Here is a 15,563-nt window from a genome sequence, read left to right on the forward strand (position 1 = left end):
ATATGCAGCGGGCATTGCCAACTTATATTTGGTTGGAGTCCTGGCTGCTGAGCAGCAAGTAGCGAGACGTGTCCACAATTTTCCAAGAAAATCTTATGGGAATTGATATGGCTGAAGTTCCCCTCACGTCTAAATGGTAAGTACTTCCTACAAAATCATGTCATGTAAATTGTCTGTTATGTTGAAATAGGAGCCATATTTATTGAATATTGGGACTACACCATGCACACTGTATTCTGTTTACATTTTTCTGTTTCTCTGCACTATGTCACACGTTTCATTGCTCTGATTGGTTGTAGGTCTATCCAATTGCGTGCAGAGGCATTTTGGTCTGCGATTGTTGATAACACTTTGAACTTGAAAAATGAGCTGAGGGGTAAGAACTTTAGAAACCTTTTGCAAATTTATTAAAACGGAAAAACTGAAATATCACATTAACATAAGTATTCAGACACTTTTCTCACTAGTAAGTTGAAGCACCCTTGACATTGATTAAGGCCTTGAGTCTTCTTGGCTATGATGTGACAAATGTTGCATACCTGGATTTGGGGATTTTCTGCCATTCTTTTTTTCAGATCCTCTCAAGCTGCGTCAGGTTGGATGGGGATCATCAGTGGACAGCCATTCTCAGTTCTCTCCAGAGATGTTGAATTGGGTTCAAGTCAGGGTCCTGCCTGGGCCACTCAAGGACATTCACAGAGTTGTCCATAAGCCACTCCCTTGTTGTCTTGACTGTGTGCCTAGGGTCATTGTCCTGTTGGAAGCTGATCTTTCAACCCAGTCTGAGGTCCTGAGCGCTCTGGACCAAGTTTTCATTAAGGATATCTCTGTACTTTGCTCTAGTCAGCTTTTCCTGAACCCTCACCAATCTCCCCATTTCTGCCGCTGAAAAATACCCCCACAGCTTGATGCTGCCACCAGCATGCTTCACCGCTGGAACAGTATTGGGCAGGTGATGAGTGGTGCCAGGTTTCCTCCAGATGTGATGCTTAGAATTGAAACAAAACAGTTTCATCTTGTTTTCATTAGACCGGAGAATCTTGTTTCTCACAGTCTGAGGGTCCTTTAGGTGCTTTCTTGCAAACTCCAAGTGGGCTTTCATGTGTCTTTCACTGAGAAGAGCCTTCCATCTGGCCATTTTGCCATAAAGCCCAGTGGATTTTTGCAGAGGGCAGTCCTTCTGGAAGTTTCTCCCATCTCCACACAGGATCTCAGGAGCTCAGTCAGAGTGACCATAGAGTTCTCTGTCACCTCTCTTACTAAGGCCCTCCTCCTCTGATTGCTCAGTCTGGCTGGGTGGCCAGCTCAACGAAGAGCCTTAGTTGTTCCACACATCTTCCATTTAAGAATTGATAAGCATTTTCATGCATTTTCAGCTGTGAGCCCTTATAGAGACAGGTGTGTGTCTTTCCAAATCATGTCCAATCAATTGAATTCCCCACAGTTGGACTGAATACTTATGTCAATGTGATTTTTCATTTTTTTCTTTTAATAAATTTGCAAAAAATTCTAAAATTCTTTTTTTGCTTTGTCATTATGGGGTATTGAGCATAGATTGATGAGGGAAAAATTAATTTAAACAATTTTAGCATAAGGCTGCAACATAACAATGTGAAAAAAGTTGAAGGGTCTGAATACTTTTTGAATGCATTGAATATATAGTATATATACATATATACTGTCTATATACATTTATAGAGAGTATGTGTATATTATACTGTGTGGATTATACTCACCTTGGCAGAGCTAGTTGCAGTTGGCGGCCGCTTGGCAGCGATGGGTGTGGTCTCCTTGGGTACAGGGCTCTTTTTATTGGCTGAGGTTGTGGTAGGGGAAGGGTGTTTGGCCGAGGTGGCCTCACCATTGGTGGAGAGGGTGGATGGACGGGGTTTGGTGGAGTTTGGTTTGGATGGACCCATGTCAGGCTGGTGATTGTGATGGAATTAAAAAGAATCACGATAACATTTAAAAAAAGAGAGAAGAGGGAAAGAAAGAAAGAAAAAGGTGGACAGATAGAGATACATGTAGAGAAAGAAAAAGCAGAGATGAAATCACTGATTGCATTGACCGCATGACATGGCAGCCCAGCCAGCAACCATATGACAATCATAAAACAGGCCATAAATTACAACATGATGACAAATGATAACATGAGCAGCAGTCTAGAAGTAGCATGTGATATGGAAATCTGGTCTCAGGTATTGGACATATTCATACACCAACACTGCAAATCAACAAAATAATACAACGCAAATCAACAGAGACTCAGTCTCAGTGAGGGACTTGTGAGATTGGTAGTGCTAGAAGCTTGGTGACGTGAGGAATGCTCACAGGACTAGTTTATGAACTACTCAAACTGGCAAAGGTACTGGCTAACATGCTAACTCTTGTCAGTCACAACAGCTATCTGAGCTTCTGTTAATTTTTGCTGTACTGCAACATTTACTCCTCCCAAGGATTATCATTTCACTGTTTCAGTAAAGTAGGGCAGGACAAACTGGCCAAAAAATAGAAACCCTTTTTACAAGCTTGGAATTAACTCATGATTTTAATAGTTTTTTTTCAAGATGCAAAAAAACTAAAACATGATTAAACATAATTTTTAAAGGATTTTATATGGAGGATAGATGAATATTAATTATATTAAAGCTGCAGAAAATACAAGTTATCCTACACACAGCATGGACTGTCAGTACCAGATGTCTCAGCTAAATGGAGAGCAGACATCCACTTTCAAACACAAACCAAGAGATCAGATCAGCATGCAGTCTTTTTCCAGTCTGTTTCTTTTGTACATGCCACCATTAAATTCACTAAAAGACAGCCAGAGCCAGCTAGCCACCTGGAGTCGAGCAAAGCATCGAACATAAACTGCGGCTGGTGTCCAGATAGTGTAACTAGTCATGCCACAGTTTACTGTTGTGACTTAAGATTGGTTCTACATTACATACATACTTTTTGTGTATGTTTAAAAAGACTTGATTTTCACAATGTATAAATTTTACACATCATGCAAAAATAAAATTCAAATTACTCAGGGAATTTTGATGTATCACCCAGCCCTAAAATTAAGGGTTACTGAAGGGGGGGTGAAAACTCTCTGAGCTGGTTCGGTTGAGAACTATCAGTTAGCAAGGTCATTCAGTCGCTAATGGGACGATATGTTCACATTTTCAGTGATGTATTTATACCATTTACCTCTGCCTCATAATTGTCCAAAAATCATGCTTCTCTTGTGAAGCATTTATACTCCAACAGAGGAGGGTTGAATTAAAGTGGCTGGTGTCAGAAAGCTTACAAGTTACACACCGGCTGTGGCCGAGTTCAACACGGTGACCTTTGGGTGATGGGACTGTTTCTGTAACGACGGGATGTTCTGCCACCACCAGAGTGTGTCGATCTGTATGCAGCAAATATTGGACAGCAATGTGTTTGAGTATTCTATGTGTGTGTGTGTGTGAGAGAGAGACCCACCTTGCCTTTGCTGTCAGGGCTTGGCAGGGTCTTGCTGCCATTGCCTGTTGAAGACTTGGCTGTGCCTTTCCCTCCCTTCTCCTCCTTCTTCTCAGCCAGCTTCTTCTCCTCTTCCTTCTTCTCATCTTTGTTGGTCTTCTCCGGCTTGTCCACCTTTTCCGCCTTTTCGTTGGCCTTGTTGTTTTTCTCCGCATTCATCTTCTCCTCCTTTTCCTCATCTTTGAGAATCTTCTCAGACTTCAGGTTCTTGTCTGGCCCATTATCGTTCTTCTGCTGCTCCTCTTTCTCTTTATCAAACACATGAGGCTTCTCTGTCTTCCCAGACACAATATCTGTCTTCTCCTGCTTGTCCTTGTTGTCAGATTTCACTGAGAGAGAAGAATGTCATTGTCACTGTGAGTCTGTTTTACCTAATCCATAAGTAAATGTGAATGTACACAAAAGATTGTAAGAAAAAAAAAAAGAAAAGTTGTCACCGTAGATCAGTAATTTGGATTTTATAAAATTAACACAGTGCTTCACTGTTCACAAGAACAACTGTAGGAGGATTTTTGGAAGGCACTGCAGGCTGCTGTAGAAATGGTCAATGCAACAGATGCTGAGATACAGTATCTTGACTTTTAGTCTCTAATACGGGTCAAAATCTAAAAACACTGTTTCCTACAATTCCCATACAGCATCTCAATGGCATCTTTCCTTAGACCCTCTGTGCCTGGTTAACTGCAACATCTTTCAAACTCCACATATCCATTTGTAGCGCAGGTTTTCTGTTACGAATTTGTACACTCTATGCCTAAAGGGCAACAAATATAGGCAGTGTACCCTTGTGTTGCATTACGCCTGTAACACACTGGAATTTGTGCAAAGGCAGTGTGGGAACAGGCAGTTAAAACTAGCTCCACCTCCACCAGCCACAGCATCAAATGCTTCTTACATCTTAATACATCTACTGCATAATAAGTACTTTTAATTTTAATACTTTAAGTATATTTTCTTGATAATTCATTATCAATGCATTTTCCTAAAATAGTGTAGTGATAAAATTTGTAGTGATAAAAAGAGTATTAGTCCTAGTCCATTTAAGATTTGTTTTAAAAGTACATTTTAATATTTGGATGCTGTCAGGGGGCTTAATGAGAGGTAACGCTAATAGCCAAGGGGGCCCTCTGAACACCCAAAACTGAATGGATCTTGGATTTCTGCATTCCTGTTCTCACTTTTATCTGTGTACAAGGATTAAGGTACTGGATGGTGAAAGCACCATCCAGAGACACCCATCCTCCGCAGAGGAAACAGTAGGTCAAACTGGGTTGGAGCACCAGTGTTGTTAACAGCTGATTCATGGGATAAGCAGAGAGAAAAAGAAAGCAATAGGAAACAGGAAAAAGTTGAGCAGAGACATAAGGGGCAGCGGAGCCAAGGGGTGGGGGCAGAAAAAGACAGGGGTTCTTTGTTGCCACCGAGACATCTCTTATGTAATAGCAAAACTGGACAGGCCTGGCTGTACTGTGCCCTAATTGCCCCTCATTTCCCTCTGTTCTTAGTTTTGCTGTGCGATAAATGTTCTATCTCCTCTGTAACAATGCAAATTTGCTGCTGTTGTGTTTTTTCCAGCAATGAAGTGGTCAACATGGACCTGGTCCCTTTAGAACTGTAACTGCCATCATACAAGGTACATTTTGTTATGTTACTTTTAACTTTGGCTGCAAACTAGCTCAGCCTGAAGCCCAAATCACAAAACAAGCTATGCTTATGAGCATGGAGACTTCTTATATGAACAGCTCATGTGTGGTCATACAGACAACAGAAAAAGCTACAGTATCTTCAGTGTTCAGAGTCACTGTCGTTTGGATTTTGGTTGTCTTCCAGCATTCCTGTTCTCACTATTCATCTAAAACAGTTGTCATTTCATGCTTTATCAAGCTGTAATGATATCAGTTTAATTTAGAAAAGATCTTACAGATCTGAATCCTGTTCTGTAAGGTCAGAGCTTGGAACAATTCCATGCAGGCTCAGTTGCCTTCCTTGGTGTCCCGGATGTTCAGATCTGAATTTCAGATCTTGAATTTTAGCATCTGAATTTGACCAAGTGTAACCAGAGCAACCAGAGTTTTTGACTTGAACATAGCTTTTGAATACTAAACAGAAGAATTTTTGAAATTGCACGGCTTGAAACTGTCACCCATTCAGGCATTTTAACAAATTGAAATCAGACCACATAAATTAAGAAAGATGGTTTTCAAAGTCAAATCCCAAAGGCGTTCTATTGGATTCAGATCAGGTGACTGGGAAAGGCTATTGAAGTACACTGAACAATGTCATGTTTATGGAACCAGATGACTTTTGCTTTGTGACATGGTGCATTATCATGTTGTGGCATTCAAACCATGAATGATTGGTATTAAGGGGCGCAAAGTGTGCCAGGAAAACACTCCCTACATCATTATACCAGCACCACCAGCCTGGAACGTTGACACAAGGCAGGTTGGGTTCGTGGATTCATGCTGTTGACGACAAATGGTCGTCAGCAGCAAATTAATCGTCCAAGGTTCAACATGTGCATTCTGAGGTGCTTTTCTGCTCACCACAGTTGTAAAGAGTGGATATCTGAGTTACCGTAGCCTTTCTGTCAGCTCCAGCCAGTCTGGCCATTCTCCTCTGACCTCTTTCATCAACAAGGTGTTTCCGTCCAACAGAACTGCCGTTCATTGGATGTTTTTTGTTTTTCCCACCATTCTGAATAAACTCTAGAGACTGTTGTGCGTGAAAATCCCAGTTTAGCAGTTCCAAGTCACTGGGATCACATTTTCATCTCACCACATTTTTTTTTTGATGTCAACATTAACTGAAGCTTCTGGCCTGTTTCTGCATTTTATGCAGAATAATTGCAGAATAATTGCATGAATAAGCAGGTATACGGTTGTTCCTAATAAAGTGCTTGGTAAATGTATGACCGGCCAGGGAAGGAGCAGACTATCCCATCTAATAGCCCAGTCCACAACATTGAAACTGTCTCCCTCCCCCATCACATTGCTCACAAATCATTTTCCCTAAATATGTGAGTCAAAAAAATCTAACTATTGCCCCCACCACTGGTAGTAGTGAAGTGTCCCACAAAGCACCTGATAAAACCCCACAAAACAAAATATTATAGGTAATCACAATCTTATCCCCATACCATCACGTGCACAGGTCACCAAAATTTTCAGCTAAAAATATAAGGTATCTCGTTATAGTTAATTGTTACAGTACATTCATGTCTGATTTACTTAAACTTTATATACCATCCTGTGCTCTCTGCTCTCAGAATATAGGGCTCCTGTCTGTTCCTAGAGTCAATTGGCCATCCTGGGACATCTCTCTCTCCTGGCTGATGGTGCCTCATTACAGATGTTTTGGAATTTGGATTGTTTTTTCCTTTAGGAGATTCAGCCTCTTATTTTATCTCTCTCTCCCCGTCCTCTACTCTGTCCTTTTTCCTTATCTCCATTGTGCAGAGGAGGTCATGTGGCTCTGGTCTTTTTGTCTGCACCTGGAAGTTCTTTGACTTCTTCCAAGATCATGTTCTTCATATACTGTTAGGTACATAAGTATTTGGACAGTGATAATATTTTTGTAATTTTGCGTCTTGTTTTGGTCTTGTCTGATTTTGGTGTCTGACAGAGTGGACATGATCAGTATTGTCTATTTAATTTACGCAGCAGTAATGGAACTACAAGGTAGTTATTTGCTTTTTTCTAAAGAAGAGTAATTTTTCCCTCTAGACAAACAAACACACACACAAAAAATCAGTGATATTGCTTTGTACTCCAATACCCCCAAAGTACAAAGCAAGTACCTGTCTTGTCCATTCACATTTGGTCATTTGTCCCCTATCAAGACATTTAAAAACAGAAATAAACCCTGAGAGTTGAGAAGAATTCTACTTTGATGGTCCTGGCCACCACGGATAATGAAAATCCAGGCATGAAAAGGATTTAAGATTGCACATCTATAGGATTGTCGGACACTTGAGGAAAAATGTTTTTAAAAAATGGATAAAAATCAATGCAACAGATTCAGAGTTATAATCCTTTTTATTCCACACATTCTTTTTCCTTGTCAAAACCTGACGCCTACATTACCCATAATGCAACTCGACTACTGACAGTTGGGTGGAGTGAATGCTTTATACAATCTTTTTTTCATATGCAGTAGTACTTCCCAAGACCTGTAAACAGACTTGCATGTGTTGAATCCGTGGACTTCTTGGTGGTCATCAGATTCACAGAACTGCATGTATATACCCAGCTCAGTGCTCTGGCTTATGTGAAAGGAGCGTGTTTAAGACAAAACTGAAGGACCTGAAAGCAACACATAGACTACATAAGTTTTCCCGGGGTCATGTAGTGTCATTTTCCTACATGAAATAAAACTTATACCATCAGAATTATTTGAAAGATGCTATAATCACACAAAAAAATGATTGCACCTACAGTAGACACCATAATGTCCTGCGATTATACCATCTTAGCCCTAGCACAAATCAATGGGTTTATTGGACATGTTAGACCAGTATGTGACTCATCCAACATGAGACTGCTGGCTGGGAATTCAGAGGATCCATCTAATACCATGCTGCAATACAGCGCTGCTGGCAACCAGCTGTGTGTGTGCTGGTATGTGTGTGTGTGTGTTTGTGACAGAGAGAAATAGAAAGAGTTGACTGCCATGTAAATTAGAGCATGACTAATATACACAGACATGGAACTGGTGCAAGGATAATTTGCTGCAGGCGGCCTTCTTAACACACACACACACACACACACACACACGCACACGCACACTCACACTCACATTCACACTCACACTCACACACAAACACACACGCACACAGTTGTGTTTGTGTTTCCATCACTTTAGAGGACATTGCACTGACGTACATTCATTTCCTGGGGACATACCCTAACCCTAACCCTAACCACTACTCATCTAACCCTGAACCTAACCCTTACCTTAACCTTAACCTAACCTTACCCTATCTTTAAACTGAGTCCTAACCCTAAATTTTAATGATTTACCTTATGGGGACTTGGTTTTTGTCCCCAAAAGGAGGACGAGTCCCCATAGCGTGAGTCCGTGTAAACAGATTTATGTCCCCAGAATGAGTAATATAAGTCCACGTACTTTCTCCCTTTCTGTCTCATGTACACACATGAACCACTATTGACCGCTACAGCTCCTGCTTGCTAGCATGATGGCTATCAAGGTACCACACTGACAGAAAGGACAATCAATAGCGATTAACAGACAGTAATAATCCACAATACTCTGCACACACATTTAGTACACACAAACGGATTTTATGCTCAGTGACATTGTTACAGTGTGAGACAAACTATGTGTAAAATTTGTAAAACCTTTTTAAGTAATACCAGTGGGTTTTATCACTGCATATAAAACTCATTATTCCTTCACTATTTACTAGTTTTGTGCTAACAATGTAAGCACGTTATAAATTATAATAAAGAGAAAGCTTTATTTGAATAGCACGTTCTTTAAAGTTATAATCCCGTTTTTTATGCTATTTATGAACTGCACTTTTTCAGCAATAGCCACTTTGTATATTTTCATTTAGTAATTAAATCTATATGGCAGTTTTATTGTGAGTAGCCAGGTCCGCCATCCAGTGCTGGATTCAAATTGCCTTCACATGTCCAAGGAAATTCACAGGAAATTATATAATATGTAATCCACCGTAGTTTTATCTCAGTGATACTGATATCTTAACACTGTTTACTCTTTACTCTCTTTACACACTACAAAATCTGTTACTTAGATAAAACTAAAAAATTGAGTCTCATCAATTGTCACAGTCAATTTTTAACATTTTCATCAACTCTTCTTTTTGGGTATATTGCATCAAATCTACATTAGATAATTAGTTAGCATTAACACAATTCACATTTTAAGAAATAATATAAAATTAAAAACAAATATTATATATTAACATTCAATCATTTATGTTTACTAACCAAATACATTAAGTAATTGTTGTTAGTATCACTAACTTCCTGTAATGCAACACAGTGAATTTAAACACGGTTTCAACTTAGACATGTAAACATTGTGAACCAAATAAGAGGTAAGTAACTTCTGAGACATTAGAAGAAAAAGACCAGAGGGTCCACCCATCCAAAAGTTTAAAATTTGACCCTATAGTGTGTTTAAAATGAGTTTCCAAAATACTTAACCTCTACAAAATTTCAGTTGAGTCTGTAGTTAGAATATATGAAGCTTAATTAACAAGAAAATAGTGTTGTACAAGCTTTGTCAGGAAAATAGCCATGTTTGATTATCTAAGCCAGGCTAATGTTGGTTAGTTTTACCTTGAATGTTTTAAAAAAGCTGTTTGTTGTGGGTTCAGAGCTATGCTGGCCCTCAAGCAGGAACCTCTGAGGACCTTAAGTTTGTTTGTCATCTACCTATTCAAAAATGTTTTTCAAAGGTAAGATATAATTTAATGTGGGCTTTGCCAAAATCATAACAGAAAATTAATTGTTTTACAGATAAACCTATCAATAACTGAAGCTGGTGGGCAGCTTAAAATGATGAGACACATTTACATTTTTGTCCCAAATTAAACACAGCAGGTGCCAAGAAGATAAACTGGGAACATGGAAGGCCATATAACACTTCACTGCATTTTAAAGATATATTTCAAAATGTTGTACTAAAGGATTGAAATTAATTGAGTTCAGTGGTGTACCAATTTCAGACAAAATGCCTATATTTAGATAATATTTGGATATTTTTAGGGATGTTTTAAATAGTAATGGCCATTTCATTCAATTTTTTGCTACTGTGTGATGGTGGACGTTGTTATCATTGGTCACAGTGACTTTTAATATGAATGAACTGTGAACTATTGAGTTTGTAGTCTTAGACTTGCTCTCAAGGAGCAAGTTAATGCTTTTTTTCCCTCAATTTCTGCAGAAGTAATCATTCCTTAAATTTTAAACATTTGAAAATTTAGTGCTTTATTGCATAGCAGCAGATCCAAGGTGGCTTTTATCATCTTTGTAATTAGTAATATTTAAAACTGCATCATTTTGTCATGTATCCTGCCCTGCAGATATTCAGTTCATTAACACTACCCAAGCAGTTGGAAGATTATACTAAAAAAGGAGCATATGGACTGCGATGGGAGTGGATGAAAGACCAGAATCACTTCATTACCAAGAGTGCTGCCGCCGCCAACTGACCCTGCAGAGGTACTATTGTCAGTGACTCCCACAGGGATGCTCAGTCTCTGGTTCTCCCCTGACTACTCGCTGCCAATCTCTACTCCAGGCAACTCCCCTACAGTTCAGTGTAGAAGCATCTGAACAACTGATTTCAGGCAAAGCTTCCCCTTCCCATGACGCAATGGATATGCCATTCTCAGGTGTGAAAAAACTGAGGTTGATTAAGCGCCCACAGTTTGCACTTGCCCTGTATAAAAAGAATCTGAACACACACATTCATAGAAAACATGAACATGCAAAAGACATTCCAGTCTATTGTATATATATCCGCCTGACTTTCAGCAATGTACAATGTATTTATAGTATATTACCACCATTGTAGAGTGTATATTCAGCACACAGTATATCTATGGGTCTATCTTTAGTCTCTATTTCTTTTTCTATTATTCATATTTTTTTATTTTTTACTTTATTTAGTAAATGTAGTTATTGTACAGGATTTATCATTTAATTGGATTGTTTGTTATTTGCCTACGTCTTTGTTTTTGTGATTCTTGTGAAGTGGCTGCTGCAACACTGCAATTTCCCTTTAGGATTAATAGAGTTCTCTATCTATCTAGCTATCTAGCTCCAGAGTCAGGGTGACATGATAATTAAAGGTGTGAGGCCATCTTGCAATCCTTCTACAAGTATACCACATATATGTACAGCCGCACAAACCTTGAAGGATCAGAATAATCTGATATATAACAGATGTGATACATAATATCATGAATAAATAAAAAGTCCAGGTGAGCAGTCTGTCCTTTACAAGGAAGGACTATTCTGTCAGAGGAGTCCCCTTTCCCAACACAGGGGAGATTCAGTGTACAGAGTGATGGCAGCTGGCAGGAATGACTTCTTGTCAGCGGAGCTGAAGAAGTCTCCTACTGAAAGTGCCCCGCTGTTTGACCAGCAGGTGGTGGAGGGAAAGTGAGATGCACGTGACCCAAGACTTGTTGCTGGGGAGACATCGCCATGTCCTGTTGTGAATGAAATTGCTATTTTTCCTGTGGCCTTCCAAATTGTAGTCAGGTGCATCCTGTTTCCTATAATTATCCTTGAGATGTGTCCACCTGCGACTAACTGAATCGATTGGACAGTGTTCCCAGGAGGACAGTGGCCTTAATAATTGTGAAATGATCAAAAGGTCATTGATCAGAGAGGTGAACAAGAACCCAACAGTCATTCTAAAAGAGCTTCACAAGTCCTCTGGAGAGATTTGAGAACCTGCTGGAAGGACTGCTTCTCAGCAGCAGGGACAGGGAGACTGCTCAGAATTGAGGGAAGAATGAATTTAGCCAAATACAGAGAGTTCCTTGAAAAAATGTGCTCAAGAGTGCACATTTAAGAGGATCTGCCAGGGAGAATGGGCTAAACTGCCCAACTCCAGAGGTTTAAGGCTTGTAGAGCCTTACACAAGAAGCATTGAAGTCATAATTGCTGTTGTAATTTCTTTTGTAAAATGAGAGATTTCAATTTTTGATTTTTAATATACATGCAGAAATGTGTAAAAACATGTTTTCACGTTGTCATTATGGATTATTGAGTGTAGACGGATGGGCAAAAATTTTATCCATTTACAACTAAATGTACAACATAATAAGGTGTGAAAAAAGTGAAAATTTTCTGAAGCCACTGTATTTTAGTTTTAGAAGTACATAAATGTCTTATGTTTAGGAGAATGCGTTCTAAAATTGTATGTTTCTCATTATGTTTAAAACTTCAGATGAATTGGTTCGTGCACAGAATTCTCTACATGAATAAAGAAGGGTGGGTTCAATATGCTGTACTTAGTCTTTGCCATTTTGGTCCCAGAAATATGACATGAAGTGTTACTCTATGAGGTGAATACTGCTTTTATGACTTTGAAACACGTTTCCGCTTAAATAGGTTCACCTAGCTAAAAAGAATTAAAAGAAACTTGTCTTTATTATTCAGCTTTTGTTAAAATTGCCTAAGAGGTATCGATTGAATGTTATGGTCATTTTGGAGGCTTGTTGGTGCTGCTGCTGAATTGTATGGTGTAATACTAAGAGGTCATTTTTTTTCTTCACCATTCAGAGTAATTATACAAAGTTTTTGGCAGTTTTCTAATTGATGCTTTGTGTTTTCCAGGTGACAATCAGTCCACACAGAGCTGACTCTGAAATGAGCTCTACATTGCTATCTTTTTACACAAATCTTTGACGTAGCATCACAGGCTTAATTTGTTGTAAGTCACCAAATAAAGTTTGGCAAAATAACTAACCCAACCTTTCCTACTGCTGCTGATTCACATTAAAAGTGGTTAATTGGTGAAGCACGGAGTGGCTCTTATTGTGAAGAGGCCACAGGAAACACAACGTATTTGTCACCATCTACAAAAGAAGATACAGCAAGACCACGGTTATTTTTTGACAGCCTCTGCAGCTGCACGCCTCTGACTCCTCAGCAAGGTAGCCAACTTTACTGTGCCCTGCTGTTGTGTTGGAAACTAATTGTACCCTGTGTAGCATGACATCACATTGTGGTTGCAATTATTATTGACTGACTACTTTATTAAAACAACCTGAATTTGTTTGGCTGTATTGTAAAGAGATACACCAATGCTCAGTTGCATTTCTGACAAGGCAGCTGCTCAGAGACTCTTTGCTGTAATTTTGAACCACATCTGCAGGCAGGGCCGAAATCTTAAAAATTATAAATTTAGAAGTCAGCTGTAAAACATTGAAATGAAAGTGAAACCTCCCAAGGAGCTGTTGTAAGTTGGCTACCTTAGGGGTAATATGTTCATACTGAACATACTGTATGTCTTGGTGCCATGTAATTCACAAAACAAATGTTCTGCACGAGTTGAAGACTGTGAGTGACTGATACCAGAGTGTGATACAGTTGTCCAGGGAAGCAGGCACAACTTTATGTAACTCAGCAAAAGAGAGAAATATGATCTAATTTTAGTGTTTTTCCTGAGTTGAAATATCAAATTGACCAGGCCACATTCTTTCTTAGTCAATCACCTAGTATACTCGAGTTTGCTTAATATTTTTTAATCAAATATGTTTCAAATTTTTTTTCAATTAATTTCCTTTGTTTGCTTGGAAACGGTGACATTGCAAGTCCCTCCCACAACTGTGTGGACCTCCTGCTTGTCCACATGCACCATGTTGCAACTGTTCACCTTCACTCTCCTGCAAAAACACAATCACGACATGCCAACAGGCTATGAGCTACAAGCTAACAGTTAATTGTATCAATGAGGACTGCAGGTTGGTGAGCCCGTCTGCTTAATGAAGTGATTGTGTATTATCACTGTTTGAGTTTCCTGTTGGCTCAAACTTAAAGACTCCCATTTACCTACCCCTCCCGTTATACCTGTGTACTTCTGTGTACATATATGTGTGTGTGTTTGTGTGTGTGTGTGTGTGTGTTTATTGTTGTGCAGCTGTGATCTATTTCTGTGCTATATGACAAACACCCTAAACTGGAGACACGCTGTCTACTGTCTGTGTGTCAGCGGGGGCGTGTGCCTTTAAAATCTGTAAGATTCACGTCACTTGAAGCTCTTCACCTACACACACATATCCATGTTCGCTCACACATACGATGCTAGAAATAGCTGCTCTATATTTGAATGAGTACAGTCAGAGTCAATGTCCAATCAATGTCCCAGCTTTTCTCTGTCGACTGCAGTCTGAAAAACAGACAACATTGCTGGATGGATGGATGGATAAATCATTACATAGAGAGAGGAACACAGAGTATACTGTGTACTGGATAGAGATGGATACAGGCAATACAACGAGGGGGGAATTGAACAAATATATTTATTGGTGGTTGCTCTTGCATTAACTTTGTTATATGGAGCCATATATTAAGTCTATAATGCAAATCAGAATTCATTCGATCAAGTTCTAAGCCCAGGGCTGGTTCTCCCATATCCTCTACCAGCTCCCTTCACATACTTTCCCCTCTTTCTTTTTCTGTAACATCACTCTCAACCTCAATTTGTGAAATTGTCCTTTGATTTTTTCCTAGAATAAATCAAACTGTCATTTCCGTATACTTTCTCAGAATCAACTAAGCAAAAAGCACTCATTATATCCCATTCTCCAAACTTAAATCGGTGTGATTTTACCATCTGAACTTTTCCAAAACTCACTTATCTCTCATCCCTGCTATAGCAAAGTTCACTCACTCCAATGATCAACAGAAGCCAGAAAAGATATTGTTGTTGGCAGGGGGGCAGTTGATAAAGAAGCCTCATCAGAGAACAACACACCCATATTTACTAATGGTAAGTGTTAATACTGATAATTGGTTAGATTTCTGTGGTTTTAATTATACTTTTTTTTTCTCAGTGATTTAAATATTAACACAAACAAATATTGGTTTCTTGAAATCTGACTATGAATTAAATGAATACAAGAAGACACACATTCAGTGTGCATACTACATCTGCAACATAAATACCAGAAAACAAAACTACATATTCTCAATACTATTCAGACCGAAAATTGTTACATCAAAGCTTGTTTTCAGATGTAACAACCTAGTTTGTGCTGTAAGGACTTTTCATGAATCTGGTGTTGAAGGTAGGTCTTGGACTCACAGACTGTATTTGGTTCATACAGCTTAAGAGCAGCAGCACAAAATGCAAAATGACTGGGTGAGGTGGACTACAGATAGGAGGGTCTGGTGATTAATGTGTCACCCAGTCACAACAATGCTGTCATAGCTCGGAAACAGCTGAGCCAATCAAATTGAAGTATGACAGGTCAACAAATGAAGAATCGGCTCCTCCAGAAAATCCTGCTGTTGTCGTTAAGCTGCAGAGTGGCACGA

General features: G+C 39.2%; 1 protein-coding gene across 1 annotated transcript in view; it reads right to left on the minus strand.

Annotated features, from left to right (window-relative positions):
• The window catches only part of LOC120798917 (microtubule-associated protein 4-like), an 89,286-nt gene that overhangs the window by 17,138 nt on the left and 56,585 nt on the right, over nucleotides 1–15,563 (minus strand). Inside the window, exons 6-7 of the mRNA XM_040143708.1 lie at nucleotides 3,475–3,842; nucleotides 1,737–1,925 (exon numbers count right to left, since the gene is read on the minus strand). Of these exons, the coding sequence (XP_039999642.1) occupies nucleotides 1,737–1,925; nucleotides 3,475–3,842 (557 nt within the window). The remainder of the gene's footprint in view (nucleotides 1–1,736; nucleotides 1,926–3,474; nucleotides 3,843–15,563) is intronic.

Source organism: Xiphias gladius, chromosome 14 (assembly GCF_016859285.1).
Source record: "Xiphias gladius isolate SHS-SW01 ecotype Sanya breed wild chromosome 14, ASM1685928v1, whole genome shotgun sequence".
NCBI lineage: Eukaryota > Metazoa > Chordata > Actinopteri > Istiophoriformes > Xiphiidae > Xiphias > Xiphias gladius.